Source organism: Zootoca vivipara, chromosome 5 (assembly GCF_965207765.1).
Source record: "Zootoca vivipara chromosome 5, rZooViv2.hap1.1, whole genome shotgun sequence".
NCBI classification, from domain to species: Eukaryota; Metazoa; Chordata; class Lepidosauria; order Squamata; family Lacertidae; genus Zootoca; species Zootoca vivipara.
Window position 1 is genome coordinate 62,582,424 of NC_142588.1, and position 16,750 is coordinate 62,599,173.

At 40.8% G+C, this 16,750-nt stretch overlaps 1 protein-coding gene across 4 annotated transcripts in view; it reads left to right on the forward strand.

The window, feature by feature from the left end:
• The first annotated feature begins 411 nt into the window (after nt 1-411).
• Nucleotides 412-16,750, forward strand: part of ANKMY1 (ankyrin repeat and MYND domain containing 1) — a 31,595-nt gene continuing 15,256 nt past the window's right edge. The window contains exons 1-10 of one of the 4 annotated variants that reach the window (XM_088670793.1): nt 412-721; nt 2,681-3,095; nt 4,655-4,801; nt 6,167-6,636; nt 8,271-8,487; nt 8,785-8,949; nt 9,824-10,212; nt 11,935-12,106; nt 14,112-14,264; nt 15,128-15,274. In XM_088670793.1, coding sequence (XP_088526919.1) covers nt 687-721; nt 2,681-3,095; nt 4,655-4,801; nt 6,167-6,636; nt 8,271-8,487; nt 8,785-8,949; nt 9,824-10,212; nt 11,935-12,106; nt 14,112-14,264; nt 15,128-15,274 — 2,310 coding nt within the window. In that variant the 5' untranslated portion in view covers nt 412-686. Of the gene's footprint in view, nt 722-2,680; nt 3,096-3,515; nt 3,674-4,654; nt 4,802-6,166; nt 6,637-8,270; nt 8,488-8,784; nt 8,950-9,823; nt 10,213-11,934; nt 12,107-14,111; nt 14,265-15,127; nt 15,275-16,750 lie in introns of those variants that run through there. The other 3 variants (XM_035133997.3, XM_088670795.1, XM_088670794.1) reach the window with 3 other exon arrangements.

A 16,750-nucleotide genomic window follows, 5' to 3' on the forward strand; every position in this document is an offset into this window, starting at 1 on the left:
GTTATTGCTGCTGCAGAAAATAAAAAGATGTACCCAATATTTTTAAATTTTCAAATTTCTGGCTAGATCCGATTATAATTACATACCATTGTGAATCAACAAGGCGTGACTGAATGTAGATTAATTTTCTGCTAAAGGTGACACCTGATCACCAAAGAGCGGTGAAAGCAACGAAGAGCGACACTTGTGCCTGCCATCCTTCATTGCATAGAATAAATATTTTTATTCTTATTTTGCTCACTCTGTTGTAAGAAACACGGAATATAGGAATATAGTACCTAAGAAGGCTTTCCTCCAGGGAAAGGAAACAGGGCGAATTGGCTTGGGGTGGTGGGAGGGCAGGGACGTGACGTGACAATTCAACATCTGGGCACGAAAGCCACCTCAGGGATCAAAGGGCCCGCGGCAGTTGGGCCCAAGGAGGCAGCGCCTGCGCCTGCGTCAACCCTCCCTCCCGACTCGGTTTCTATGGGAACACGGAGGCGGCGCTGCCCAAACGGGAGAGAGGCGTTGGCGGGAGTCGGTCGGCACCTGCGTAGCGGACCAGACGCGCCTCCACTTTTCCGTTGAGGGGCAGCCGCTCTCCGGCCACCGGGGTCTATTACGTTGCGCCCTCGCTCTTCTGCGGATCCGGCGGGTTAAGCCAGAGCTAGAGCCTCCTCTCTGCCTTTGGGCGTCGAGGCCGAATGGAGGCTGCCGGTGGCGCCGCTGCGGCTCGTCGGTGGGTGCTCTGGTCGCCTTCGGGGGCTTCTCATAGGCGGGACGTCTGCTTACTTGGAGGGTGTGGATGGGTTGGGGGGGGAGAGGTTTCTTGTCCTCGGGAGACCTCTGGCAGAAGCCCAGGCGCGTCACAATCCCCCCGCGTGGCTGCAGATGTGCACGCGTGGGGAAAGTTACGTGTGAACGGTGGAACTGGGCTGCGTGTGCGAAGGCATAAACAGACACGCGGCCATTCTGGCACGTGGTGGGTGGGTGCATATAGGTGGGTGAAGATTGGTGGAATTTGTGAGGGTTTCTTCTCTCCTACCTTGGTGTATTTTTTATTGTTTTCCTTTTAATTGTAAGCATTGAAAAATGACGCAAGTTTAGCTTTCGTTAACCACTTTAGGAAAGCCAAACATGAGCTTACTGTTGGAGTGAGTACCAAATGAAAACGTAATGTGGCTGGGCAGGAGCAAAGGGCATATATGTTCCCAATGCTCCCCCGCAAAAAACAAAAAACTAAAAAAACAACAACTGTTTAGGGGTACTTTAATTTCGACTCAAGAAAACCACCATTTTATAGTTCAAATCGAGGGAAATAAATACAGTGAATTGACAAAAGTACAAATATTCACAAAATGTTTAGGGGTGTGCGTATCTCTGCATCCCCCCAGAAAAAACACTGTGTGTACCATTTGGCCATATCTGTGTCTACATAGAATCAAAGAATTCTAGAGTTGGAAGTAACCACAAGGATCATCTACATTCTAGCCCAATCCCCTGCAATGCAGGAATCAAGAGCGGCTGGGGAAACCCAGCCTGATGGGTGAGGTATTATTATTATTATTATTAATAATAATAATAATATGAATGTGGGGCTCAAACCCACAACCCTGAGATTGAGTCTCATGCTCTACCAACTGAGCGAGTATTTAAAGCTAGCAGCTTGGTGGGTGCCATAAAGTACATTGATTTATGATGGTTGCTTCCCACAGTACATAAAATGTGTCCTCGGTGTCAGGAGCGTGGTTTCACACATACCGGTACTAATGTTGCCTGTGGCAGATGAAGAATGCACCTGTGCAAGGGGTACTGAAAAGTTTTATGCAGAACTACCCCTGAGGCTTGACTGTGATGCGTAATGTACTGTAGACTTTTAAAAAATCTACAGGTTGGCTTGACAGGTAAAGCCAAAATCACTGGAGTGTGGTGTGCCGTATACAAGCACAATGATTTATCTGTCTATCGTAATTAACAGGTTTCTCGGGCAGCCCTGGCCAATCTCTTTAGGGGAACATACAGTAGATAGATGGGGGTGGAGAACATTTGTGTTTGTTTCTCTGTATGGGAAATACTTGACATATTTTACGTGATTTAAGTGCCATGAGTGAAGGTGGTATCAGTATGGGGAATTTTCTTCTGTGGGGTGAACTCTCTTACATACCACTTGAGTTTGATGGGCGGCAAAGTGCAGACATGATCTTTCGGTAGAGTCAGGCATCTAGATATAGTCACTAGATTCTGCATTAAGTGCTGGCTCTTTTCATTTGGTTGCTGTGGTATGGCTGTTTGTATGAAACGTTCCTGTAGATATGTAATATTTCATTAAATTACTAGGATGCACACTTTCTTAAAATTATCTTAACATTATTTCTTTTTTAAATTGTTGTAAGCCTCAGACAGACTAAAAACCTTTCAGAAGTGCAATATTGACCCTGTGTTCATCATCTGAAGCCCTCCTTTGTGATGCCTCCTCCATCTTCAAGAGGTGTGGAGGATGGCAACATGAGAGCGGGCCTTTTTTGCGGTGGCTCCCCGTTTGTGGAATGCTCGCTGCAGGGAGGCTCAACTGGTACCACCTTTACATATCTTTACGCTCTGGGCGAAAACATATCTCTTTAACCAGGCCTTTGGTTGATTAATGTTCTGTGTCCTCAGTTTGGTAATTTAACATTAGCGACTCTAATAATGATTTCAGAGTGAAACCAAAAAAAAAGAGAAGACGTGGCATGTCAAAGGATGATGAAGTGGATGATGAAACTGAGCATGAGCCGGAACCTGCACTTGATTATGATGGTGATGAAGAAGATGAAGAAGAAGAAGAGGAGGAGGAGGCTGAAGATTATGAGGAAGAAAGTAGCGAACAATATTTATATTGTGATGAAGACATGAACAACAACAAGATTGAAACTAAAGTTGGTGTGCAAGAGTGGCCGGATGGTTCTCGCTATAGAGGAGAATTTGCATTGGATCTAAAACTTGGGTATGGAGAATTTGCGTGGGACAATGGTGAGGTAAACCGGCTTAATATTAAAATGTTGCAATGTATATTATTGCATCTAAAAACGTGGCTATTCTTATATATAATGATGATAATAAACAAAACTAGCAAGGTAAGTTTTTATATCGGAATACTATCTGTTTAATGTTTGTTTAATAGCATGATCTACGCATGTTTACATAGATGTAAATCCCATTAGTTTATGCAAACCTTACTCCGTTTACCTGGATGTAAGCCTCATTGGAGTCACTAGGATTTATTTCTAAGTAGACAAGGTTAGGATTGCAGCCTAAAACATGCATGCACCTTGAAAGGCAGTGTGGCTTCTTTTCCATAGGAAATAACAACTTTAATAAAATCTTAATTTCTTGTTTATTTTACTAAAACTTGATATTAGATGCAACTGCAGTCTACAGTATAGTCTAACATTTTAACTGTGGTTCACAAAACGCACTATCGGAAGCAGGTTTAGTCATGTTAGTTTCAAGTCTAAACGGTAAATGTTCAATAAATAAGATACATAGTTCAACCACCATCCAATGCCAAGCTATGCACAGTTTGAAGATGGTTATAATTTCTTCTCTCAGTCTCCTCTTTTCCAGGCTAAACATACCCAGTTCCCTCTACTGTTCCTCATAAGGCTTGGTTTCCAGACCCTTTCTAATGTATTTAGATGCAGTTATCATTTTTGTGAGTAATTTATGTTTGTTTAATTAAAATACTGTATGTATTATCACAAGACAGCACAGAAAGCGCAAGGGGAAGATGGTTATTTTTTAAATACAAGTCATTCTCCTGGTTTCCAGATGACCTAGCTGCTACAGTGGTTTGTTCTTGCTGCTACTTGCAACCACAAGGGTATAGATATGGAATATAGTAGGTCCACATCTTACACGGGGGTTATGTTCCAGGGATCATGCCTACAGCCAAAATTGTGTATAGTCAAAACCCACTGGGATCAGTGGCGGATGCGATTTCCAAAGTCATTTTTTCTGGAACCCTGCCTCCTTTCTGCCCCCTTCTTATTTAATTATTTATTTTGCCATACGCGTAAAGCTGAATACGCACAAGTTAAATGTGTGCAAGTTGCGGTGTTCCTACAGTCACAAATGTGTAGATTAGTAAACAGTTCAGGTCTGCTGCTTTCAAATAAAACGTCATGTGTTCTGTTTATTCCTTTTGTCAAGTAGATCACCCTGACTTCCTTGTTTACACTCAGTAATGCTTGCTAAGGCAAAATTTAATAAGTATCTCTGTCATAGTTGAGTGTATACTCTTACCCAGTTTTTCTGATTTGAAATGAAAGTAATTCACCCTAATAAATCTGATATTAATGAAATTTTCCAAGACTGTAAATCCTGGATTGAATAGGGATACTCACTTTGTTTGAACTTTTATCCTCCATATATTCCATTTTTATTAAATGTTGTAATTCTCAATATGTTTCTGTGCAGTCATTTCCTCAGGATGAAGCCAAGTGGAATAAGCCTCCCTGAATTGGAAATGAATGCTACCATTCTTACACTGTATTGAAAATATTAGTTAAATCCTTCCTTTATTTCTTTCCATAATATTCTTCATGAGAGTGCTGTGATACTTACTTGCAGTCGGTTGTGACTGGCCACTGTACTTCACCTGTTCTCCCCTAACTTTCTTTCTGTTTTATTGCAGAGATATGTGGGGCAGTTTTATAAAGATCACCGTCATGGCAAAGGGGTTTACTTCTGGCCTGATGGTTCCAAATTTATAGGGTCATTTTATCTTAGCCGTAAAGAAGGCTACGGTATCATGGAATTTAATGATGGAAGAAAATTTCAGGTAATAAAAAGTATTTCTAATTATCATAGTGCTGTTTGATAGGTAATGTATGATGTGAATTTCAAGTAATTGCAGAAAACTTCTATGTTTGAATGTTTCAGAGTTAGTACAAATTTGCTCATTTTAAAATTAGAAAATGAATGCACTTCAAAGCTAGTTAGTGTCCCAAAAAAAGCCACATATGATACATTGCTTCTACCTGAGAACTGTAATCAGTTTGTACAGAATTTAGAAAATGTGTAAGGAAGTGAAAGATACCAGGTAATCGCAGCTGGATAAGGTGTGGATTTTGCAAACTTTTGTGTATAAAAGCAAACTAAAATGGAAAAGTAAATTTCAAAAAGTGCTCTGAAGCAATTTACTAAGGAGATTCCCCCACCCCCACCCCCATGCATACTTAAGGGGCCTGTGTCAAATGCACCTAGAAAGAGGAGCGGATGTAGAATTTCAGCTCCTGGAATTCATTAAAATCTGGTGCCTGAATTCTGATTAATGTGTGTGTTTATAACCGTTACTATACTCTTATTGAGCGTTGTTAAATATAATATAATATATAATCCCTTTCAGACTTTTTTAGTATAAAGCAATATATGTCTAATAAATCAAATAATACAAGATTGCATGAAACCTGCGGGCAAAGGGCAGTGTACAAATTTAATAAGCAATAATAATGATGATGATGTAAAATCAGATACAGTCTTAATTTCTGCATCTTTTTCATGGATCCTACCTTGTTTGTTTCAAGCATTGCTTTTCAGAAAAATTCAATGCTAATAATAAAATTAATCCAAATACTGCTGGTAAAAGAATGGCTAAGAATATTTTTAGGCACTTGACAGGATCATGCCGCTGATTGTTTTTGGGGATGTCAGGGGGACTCCCTACAGGGAGCCTCTCCCCATCATCCTGACCAGCAAAAGGGTCAGGGGGAGGAAATGAGGATAGGGGCGGAGTGGAGGAGGCACGGCTCAGCGATGTATCAGAGCCTCTGCACCACTCCAGCCAACAAGTAGGAGAGGGAGCACAGCTGCTTCCGGCGCCCAAATTGAGGCGCGCGCCCAAACGCAAGGTTAGGGGGCGATGTTTCGGGGTGCCCAAGCTTTTATGCTGGCCCCGGAGCAGAAGGGTGCCATTGCCGGATTCTGCGAGTGACTAGGAGGTCATGTTTTCTGATATCTCTGCATGGTAGATGCTATGCACAATAAAACCGTTAAAGACAGAACAGACTTGGGCGTGTTGACTCGGGAGTAGCCGCAACAATCCTCTGACAGGTGAGATGAGATTATTGCAAGTTGAATTAAACTGTGTGAATTCTGATTGTGGTTCTCTCTTGCATCTTATGTTCTCATTTTTTCCTCCCAAAAGGGGCTTTACAAGGGTGATGAGCGGTTTGGACCAGGAATTCAAACTCATCCAGATGATAGTCAAGACATTGGATTGTGGCATCGAAATCATATAATTAAACTATGTACGGAAGTACCTGGGTATTTTACTCTTGCGGATTTCCCAGAACTTAGTGTCTATTTTGATGCTGAGACCTGCAGAGGGTATATTTCAGAGGATACGCATAAGTTTTGGGATCTGAATGAGGAGAAGGACCCATTTTTCTACCGCTACAAGCGACTTCTTTTAGATGATGATAGCTACACATTGCCTGAAGACCTGTACATATACTCAATTGATGCAGATAATCTTCCTCGTACTAAGACTTTCCTGAAAGACTTTGATTGCCAGTATTTTAAGAAAAAGAAACGGTTGCCTTATGAAAAACTATGGCCTATAACCAATATAACCCCTTTCTTGGTCAAGATGCAGAAACACATCTATAGATATAGGTAAGCGGTAATGTGAGAAAAAGACTAGATAATAGCTATACATTTGATAGTGCTGCTGAAGTCCCATTTCTTACTGCTGTTTCTTCTTTTCAACCTGATGCAGTTCAGCTTGTGTGACTTTTTTAAATTTATATCACTTTTGCTGTAGTCATGTCAATTGTTGCTAAATTGCAGTGAAGCCCCAACACATGCCAAAAGGTCCATGCACATTCATTGTTGCTGTCACGGGCCTTTTTTGGCTACTTCTGAGAAACTAGTACCACAGCCATTCTGTCTTTAAGACTTTTATTGTGCCTGATATTTACAGTGTGATTCAGTGTCAAGAATACATGTCTGATCAGTCTGACGACGATTCTCCCAATGCCTGTAGTCTGCTCCTCCCCCAGCATAATAAGCGTGGGATTCCTGCTCTCCTCCCTTTGCGCTTGTGCACTTTGGAATGTCTCAAGTCAGGCATGAACTTAAAAGGGCGAGGCATCTCCCCGCTGGACACTTCCCCGGATCCCTCCCCCTGATAGCCTGTCTCAGGTTGCAGTAAGGGCTCCAGGATGCTGCCTGAGCCATGGTGCCTCTCTTCTGCGATAGTCAGGGAATGTTCACTGCTAGAACAGTCCCTGACAGTTGCATTCATTTCCTTTCCCTTGATATTATTGGTGGCACTGCTTGTTGGGCACTACTAGGTTTTTTTAGTGTGGGAGTTGGTTAGGGTGGCCTTGAGCCAATCTTGTCTCCCCTTTATCAAACCTTTCTCTTCCATCCCCCAATAGTCCTTTCACCATTTCCTTAGCGGGGGGGGGGGGGGTGTTGTTGAAAGGAGGGACATGGAAAGTGACGTGCAAGTTGGAATAATAATAGTAATATTTTTATTATTTATACCCTGCCCATCTGGCTGGCTTTCCCCAGCCACTCTGGGCGGCTTACAGTGCATATAAAAAAATGGTAAAACATCAGACATTAAAAATTTCCTGATACAGGGCTGCCTTCAGATGTCTTCTAAAAGTCAGATAGTTGTTTATTTCCTTCACATCTGATGGGAGGGTCTTCCACTGGGCGGGTGCCACTACCAAGAAGGCCCTCTGCATGGAATTCATGGTCTTTGTGTGCTGTGACCCTGTCTCTCTTTATCAAACTGCCCGAGGAGCTGTTGCAAGAAGGGAGGAGCAGAAGCCTAGCTACTGCAGGGATGGTTAGCCTGTGCTGGGAACATGCCACTTCAGACTAAACATGGATGCTTACATGACTGATTGCTTTTCATATAAGACAAAAAAAAGCCCCCCACATACCGTAGTTTTTTATCATATTGGGGAGAAGGCTAAATTGAAAACCCTTCTACTTGTCTAATAATAGTAACAACAACAACCTAGTTTTGTATATAGGGGAAATATTTTTGTATGGGGGAGCATTCAGTCCTACAATACCGCACAACACATGAACATATATCTGCAGTCTGAGGTAGTACAGCCAAGATACAGGTTTATCACCTCAGTGAGAAGCTAGGCCAGTGATATGTACACACAGGTGAGGAAAGGGAAAACTGTCCATCTCATCACTACAAATAGTTTTTTGGAAGGTCAGAACTGATGAGAATATAAATAATGGTCTATCTAGCTTTTTCATTTTTTGTTCATTTTTAGGCATTACCAGAATGATGTGGACTGGGATGTTAATTTCATTTTGGAAGGCTACCGGAATGGCTTTGGAGAGAAAGGTCCCAAAGAGCTTGCTTGTGAAGAGCTGATTAAGGAGGCAGCCGAAGGAAACTATAATAGAGTTGATGAGATTCTGATGGACAACCTGGCCCCTCCAGATATAGCAGATGTACATGGATATACTGCCCTTGCTGCTGCTGCTGTGAGACTCCATATCTTCCTGTGTTATACTCTGTTAAGGCAAAATAGGCTTGGTTTTATTTTGTCTTCCATGCTGTGACATAATTCCTCTCTTTTAATGTACCGTAATAGCTATGAATAGCAGTTGTGAACATGAACAGAAGGTTAAGGGAGAATCCCCTATGGAGGAATATGAAACCTTACCTGTAGTATATATCTACCTCCAACAAACCCACAACGTCAAACTCAATTTTTAAGTAGGCTTCTGAAAATTGTATTAATTCTGTATGAAAATAACCTAAATAGTTTTCTTGTGCAGATGAATTTCCATGATGACATCATCAACCTTCTTCTTGATAATGGGGCTGATGTGAATAAATGTAGTGATGAAGGATTATCAGCTCTTTCTATGTGTGCTATTCATTATTTCCCAGAAGAATCATTTCATCCCAACATTGCTGAAAGGAGCTTCTCTCGAAGAGAGGTCAGTCCATCATAAATCTGTAAGTCGGAAATACGGTTCAGTGAAATGCCTAATAGTTTCTTCTTCTTTTACTGTAGATACAAATTAATTTCATTTACTAGAAATAACCTAACTACTCACTCAAAGCTGCAAGGCAGAACAGCCTGAAGCATTCTTTGCATTGTAGTCCAGAGATGATGAGGTGGAGTGAAATAAATTGCTCCAGGGTTGTGATTGTAAAGATGATGTTGGGGCATGATGTGATAACTATGCCTTGTATGGCATTGTGCTTCTAGAATAGTCTATTGTAATGTGTACTATGTAGGGTTGCTCATGAAGAGGATTCAAGTACAACCAATACACATTTTGAAGTCCAGACATTTATTAACAACAATAAAAGTAAGGTTTGAAATCTCTATTATTGGACATTTTGCCCCTCCTGTATGTTGTGTGTATAGGAGCAAACTCATTTGTATCTGTGAAAGAGTTGAATAGCAGTCATTGCCACTTACGACAACTGGATATATTTGTCTCTTACAAGTAGCCATTCATAATGAAGTGAGTCTAAAACATAGTCCAAAGGCATGTGATGCAGCAGACCTGCTGAAGTTAGACAGTTCTGAGTAAAGCTGGAACCATCTGTATACTACTTTGAGTTTCATGGAAGAAAGTTGGCATATAAATGAAACAAATAAGGGATATGTAGTGTATTTGACAAATTCTTTCTGTAAAAGTCTTTAGAAGAGTAACATACGTCAACTTTTTCACTATTTCTTTGACAACCTAATGGTATGAATCTGTCTGTGTATGTTAACAATGCAGTTTTTTATGTTAAGGTTCAGCAATCTGTTTTTGGAAATAATACCCCCCTCCCCGCTTTTTTTGCTTGATATAGGCAATGGATGACATGGCAGAGGAAATATCTCCAGGATCTATACCATTTTCGCAATCGGAGTCCTCTCAACCATCTCAGCCGAGTACAGAATTGAAAGTATCCTCTTCTGCCAGCCATGTATCACCGGCCCCACTGCCGAGCTCTGCTGGAAAGTCAGAACGTGGCACATACACTAAGTCATCTGAGGAATCGGAGAGCAGCGCTGTAGAAAAGAGCTCTGAGACAAATTGTGGCATTTACAACTTCAAGATGAAGGTTTCGGTAGAAGCCATGCAGCGCGGTGCAGCTGCTCTTAGTGAGCACATGTTAAAAGTGCCATACTTCCCTGACTGTGAAGGGTTCGTTCAGCAGGAAGGCACTCTGGGAAGAATGGCAGCATCAATAACAGAGTAAGTGACTATAGAAGAACATGGGGCAGCCCGCTAAAGCCAATGACCACACTAATATTGCTGCTAGGGTGAGATCCCAGTCGGGATCTGCTCAGGATGGATAGCTTCTTTGTATAACTTCCCTGATTCTGCAGTGAAGAGTTTATCTGAAGGAAGGTTGGAAAGCATCATATGGTACCTCTGAAAAATGATCTGAAATGGTGCAGTTTGCTTGCTGCATTGGTACTGAGTGATGGTATACAGTGGCACCTTGGTTTACGAACTTAATCCGTTGCAGAAGTCCATTCTTAAACCAAAGTGTTCTTAAACCAAGGCACGCTTTCCCATAGAAAGCAATGCAAAATGGATTAATCCGTTCCAGACTTTTATAAACAACCCCTAAAACAGCAATTTAACATGATTTTGCTATCTAACAAGACCATTCATCTATAAAATGAAAGCGATAGACCAGGCTGCAATCTACTACCGAGTATAAAGTGGGCCACAGGAAAGCAGAAAACACAAAGCAAAGCACAACAAAGGCAGGGTTGGGATTCCGAAAGGTTTTCCCCTCGCACTCCTGGCAGTTTCTTGGCTGGGAGGGGAAAAGGGGGAAGGCAGCGGCTGCGGCGAGATAATCAAATCGGGAGGGTTTTTGCAGGCAAGGCATGCATCTCCCGGTGGCTTCAGCATGCTTTATGCAAACACCCTCCCTCCAACCCCCCCCCCCAACTCCAAACACTACCCGGGAAAGCAATCGCTAAGCAGCAAGCAAAAGTAGAAACCGGGACTTCCTGCGTGCACAAAGCCCACCCTGGGGGAGGCGGCCCCGATTTGGTATATTTGGACAACTTTTCTGCTGTACTTTATTGGAAGGAGAAAAACAACCATTTCTTTAATAGCTTTAATGCCCCTGTTTCTCATATTTTAAGACATACCCATAAAATAAGCCATAGCAGGATTTTTAAGCATTCAAGGAATATAAGCCATACCCCGAAAATAAGACATAGTGATAGGCGCAGCAGCAATGCCGGCCGCGGCAGGAGGAGGAGGAAAAAAATAAGACATCCCTTGAAAATAAGCCATAGTGTGTTTTTTTGAGGAAAAAATAAATATAAGACGTGTCTTATAATATGAGAAACACGGTAGCTATTTAAACAATTTATTTAACTAAAATAACTAAAATAACTAAAACAATAACGTTATAGTATATGTATCCATGTTTGTTAACTGATGTGGTTAAACAGTTTTAGCACACATGAAAAACTTACCGTAAATCCTGATGAATAAATAGCCTTTGGACTATAATGTAACTTAAATAGAAAACTATTTTCAGAAAGATTTTTCTTCCAAAAGCATTTTATTTTAAAAATCCAATTTAAATAAAAAAATGTGATTTAAATAAAAGCATTGATTTTTACCCACCAAGTAGCCAAAGCATACTTCAATCTAGTGGCAAAAACATGCAACTTAGGGAGTGTTTGTCTACATCGGGAGGGCAGTTATGCTGTGCACCTTATTGCATTTATTAGCATTTTAAAAGCCTCAGCCAAACAGAAATCTGGCTATTTTGCATTGTAAGAGAAGGCCAGAGATGATGCAAGGCTGGGATAGATTACAGCAATGATATATTTGTAGCTCTTTGCATCTACAGTTCTACCACCCTCACCTTCAGGTTTAGCAACATTGCACTTATCAAAGTTTTCAACAATTAATGGGGTTCTGTTTTCTGCTGGTTTTTAGACATACAAAGAGACTGGCTACTATCAAGCTTTTGCTCAGGAGAGGTGCAGATCCCAATATGTGCAGAATCCCTATGTATGTCCTCTTCTTTGCTGTTAAAGCTGCAGATCCAAATGTAGTGAGATTACTTTTAGAAGCTGGAGCAAGGACTGATATACGACTTCCGACCAGAGTAGGGAAACCTTATTTGTGTGTGATAATTCTCATTAAAAAAGAGAGACTAGAATTTAAGTTAGTGATTGGACTGATGGCATAAATCAGGCACAGGCAAACTCCGGCCCTCCAGATGTTTGGGACTACAATTCCCATCATCCCTGACCACTGGTCCTGTCAGCTAGGGCTGATGGGAATTATAGTCCCAAACATCTGGAGGGCTGGAGTTTGCCTATGCCTGGCCTAAATGCTATTGTATGAGTTTTGGTGTCTTATGCAAGTGTACAGAACTTGGGACCCACCACATCAAATACAGCTCACTTGCCAGATATAAATGTCAAATCTCTGTTTCTCCAGTCGCAGGAGGCATGCCTACCCTTTTGTGTTGTCAGCTGCAGCACACTATCCTGTTACTCTGGTTCATGTGATAAAACTATTGAGCTGAAATCCTACAAGTACAGTGGGGATTACTTCAGAGTAAACTTGTATAGTAGGCCTGTGTTGTGAGTCTGTTATTCTTAATGAGTGAATGCTATTGCTAATCTTGCAGAGTGGGTTTTTAAAATCCTTTTGAGTTATCTGCTAACAGAAGAGGTGGGGAGGCATTCACCCCCCCTTAACCCTGCAATCCCCTGCATCATCTTATAGGCTGTTCTGTATTGTTCCACAACCCTCTGGGAAAAAAATTCAGGGGGTTCATAGGATTGCAGCAGGAAGCAGGGAAATTGGAGAAAATTACCTCCTCTCATCTTACTTAGCAAATGCCTCCACTGGATCAGAAGATGTTCTTCAGCTTTTCTGCGAGTGGGAGGGCAGCATTGGGTTTCACCCTATAGTTTTATCAGTGCAGAAAAAAAGTATTTTTACTGGTTGTAACTAGTTTGCAACAATTCACCCCCATCTCTAGACATTAGGATAGAGAGATTTTAGAGGAATTTAATGAATGTCGGTAATAATGGAAATTAATAGGAATTTTAGGGTGTCTTGTATATGAGTTGAGTTGGACCAAGTCCTCTGTATCCTAAGTTGATCTTGGTGCTACGATGATGCACCATGTGCTGGGCACTTTCAGAACTTCAGCAGGGAACTTGCCTCCAAAAAAGGCCCAGATAGAGGAGTGGGTTTGCTGCTTTGACATGGGCTCTAAGGGACAGAGATATTTCCTGATGAACCCATCTTGCCTGGACGGGTTTTAAATTTCAACAATTTCAACCATGCAGCCTAACCATTCCATCCAGTGGAGGGTGATTGTATTTCTGACTGCAGTTAGCGGTCAGAGCTGAAATTTTAATGGTGACATTGAATGCTGGAATGGCTCACTGTCAGGAATGCACAGTAGTGAGATGTTCTGTAACTTATGATTCACTGTATTTTTCGCTCCATAGGACGCACCTAGTTTTTAGAGGAGGAAAACAAGAAAAATATATTTTGCTTTCTTGAATTGTCCTAGGCATAGCAGTCAACTCCTAGAGGCCTAGGTGCCTTTGCCCCCCCCCCATTAAATATTTGAGGAAGCTTCTTTTGCAAAGGGGGAAAGCTCCATTTTTTAGGATCTGCTCAAAGTTGCTGAGTTTCTTTGCAAAGGCGAAAAATCCCATTTTTATGGGGTTCAACTCACAGTTCTGCAACTTCTCTAGGAAAGGGACCCATTTCTACAGTTTCCAGGCAGATAATCTAATCAGCCAGTCATGTGTCTCCTCTGCAGACAACAATTGAGGCCTAGGCAAGGGGCCGGGAGGGGCCGGGAAGGGAGCTAGCTCTCTTATCTCCCTCCCTGATCTCTTGCAATCAGCTGCTGAGCTGGTTCCTTTCTCTTTCCCTCTTGTTAGCCTTTAGCTCTTTCTTAAAACAAAAAAAAAAAGCACACTCTGCCTTTAGCCCCTGGGCAATTTGGCTCCAGGGACCACGCATTCGCTCCATAAGACACACAGACATTTCCTCTTACTTTTTAGGAGGAGAAAGGTGCATCTTATGGAACGAAAAATACGGTGATATTAGAGTTAAATATATCATTGTTTTTTCAGCTTGGAGGCCTAGCTCCTCTTCATATTGCTGCTGCTCTTCCTGGTGAAGAAGGGGTTGAAATAACACGCTCACTACTTCATTCAGCTACAGATCCTAACGTAAGGGCAGAGGATGAGAATGATATATATGGACCTGATAGGACTTCATGCAAGGTATGTCCGTTTAATTCCAACCTTTGTTAGTTGTGCGGGAGAGGAGCAAGGAATTGACTTTTTTTGGCAAAAGTGTTGTGGAAAATAATTGCATTGTATCCTAAGAACTGTACTATTTATCCTGAAACATTACTTTTAGAAAGTAACGTCGTAGCAAATGCGGTCACAGCAACATATATTCAGAGAGCGGGGGAAGTTCCAGATATATACAGAATGCCTTGAGTCTGACTGGCTCTACTTTCTCTTCCTGAACTTCTTAGGCAACCTACTAACCACCTGCAGCTAAAAGGACCCCAGGCAGCTGGGGGAAAACTCAGCCCAAGACCTTCTAGGTCCACTGGTGGCATTGGGTTATATCAGTGGTTGCCAAACTTTTTTTTGGCCATGCCCCACCTAAGCATCTAATATCCTGATTGCCCCCCACATGACATATAATTCTTATTATTCAAAAAGTGAACTTCTATTCACGTGGAGGAAGCCTAAAAGGCCATTCACTGTTAATAACTCATTCTCAAATTGCCCCACTTAAAAATCCTATTGCCCCCCCCCCCTGTGGGGCGTGTGCCCCATGTTGGGAACCACGGGGTTAGATGAACCAGTGGTCTGACTCAGTAAAAGGCCTATGTTAATAAGCACTGTACAGCTCATGACTGGAGGGTATGTAGAAATGCCTTTTCAGAATAATGAAGAAGTGCAGATTTCTGAGAGAAGCAGTGAACTTTTCATAACAGGTTATGAACTCCCACTAGGCATAGTTTAGGGAGGATAGTTCTTGTTTCACTCTGGGAAGCAGACTGTGTGCCTCTTTTAAGGTGCCTGCAGCCTTCTACATTGGTGATTTTCTTTCCCATTTCTACCTGCAGAATGAGCTTACTGAAAATATATCTATGATTAAAATGAATAATGAAATGGGACCACCCAAAAGCTACCAGAAAGAATGTGCCATTATCCCAGAGGAAGGTGGGAGGACCCCTCTTCATATTGCATGTGAGAGGGAAGATGACTATGAGGTGAGTGATAGCTGTGGGAATCTCTCTTCTGCAACTTGAAAGCTCTTCTTCCCTAACTTGTGTAGTCTTCAGATGTTACATTAGTAAGGAATTTATGTTTTAAAAGAAGGAATCACATATTTCCAGCTACTTCAAACATATGGAAATCAAGGGTCTGATAATAAAGCCTGAAGTCCAGTCAGGGTGGATTTGATTTAAATCAAACTGATTTAAATCACGATTTAAATCACTAGTCAGTAAGGCTTGATTTAAATCATAGTTGATTTAAATCATAAAGACTAATTCTTGCTGGTATAACTTTATTATGCAAGTAGATGAAGATTTTTAGAATAACAACTTTTCATATTAGTTTTTTTATCCCCAGTTTAATAGGTTAATCATTCATATTTGGACAACTTTACTGTTGTACTTAGGAAGGAGAAAAATAATCATTACCTTAATAATAACAATTTAAATAGATTTATTCAACTGAAACAATAACATTTCAGCAAATGTTATTTGCTTAAACAAACATCCATGTTTGTTAACTAATTTGGCTAAACAAAAACAAAATATATATATTTTAAGAAACTTAGACTGTCAGCCCAGCCTACACATGAAAAACTTAAATACTGTCCACTCCAAACAATCAGAAAAATATTGTTTCTATTCTATTCACTGAACTTCTTGAAACTTAGCACTGAAGGGGTTGCTTCTGTATTCATAGGTTTGTAGAACAATAGGATTAAGGTCTTTTTCTCAACTCTGTTCATGTTATAAAATTTTTGCTGTGAAGAAGAGGCATGTGATCTCTGTTGAGTTAAATTCAGTTTTGAGAACTGCAAAAGTAAACCAAGCACCTGTGATAATATCTTGTAGGCAGAGAAACTGCCCAATAATCTTACAAAAACCTCTGGAAGAGGTGAATGGATTAATGGAATTTATTTACCCCAAAAATTAAACATATACAACCTTATACTACATAATTAAAAAAACTAATCTTTATTTCATGATGGAATAACCTTTGGATGGTAATATGTTTTCCTCAAAAAGCATTTTATTTAAAAAAATCCAATTTAAATCAAAAAAATCGATTTAAATAAAAAAAATCCGATTTTTTAAAAAAAATCATTGATTTTTATCCACCCTGAGTCCAGTAGCTCAGGCACCCATCCTGCTATATTAAAAACTAATCTTTAGTATGTATATATGGGCAAAGATCTGCAATCGCTGCTGGCTGACCAGGAGTCTGAATTGGTTGCCCCAAAGTGAGCACATAAACTGTTTACTGTCTTTTCATTAGACTTGTTTTAAATAACAGAAATGTATCATTAAACACATTCTGAAAACACAACTGGATATTACCACTTTTTCTTTTCAAATGATAAAATACTAGTTTCTTTTGTATCATGAACAAAACCTCACAGATCAAATAGGCTTCCTCGCATCTTCACGTTTTGAATAGTAATTACTCCGTTACACCTGTAGTGTAGTAGT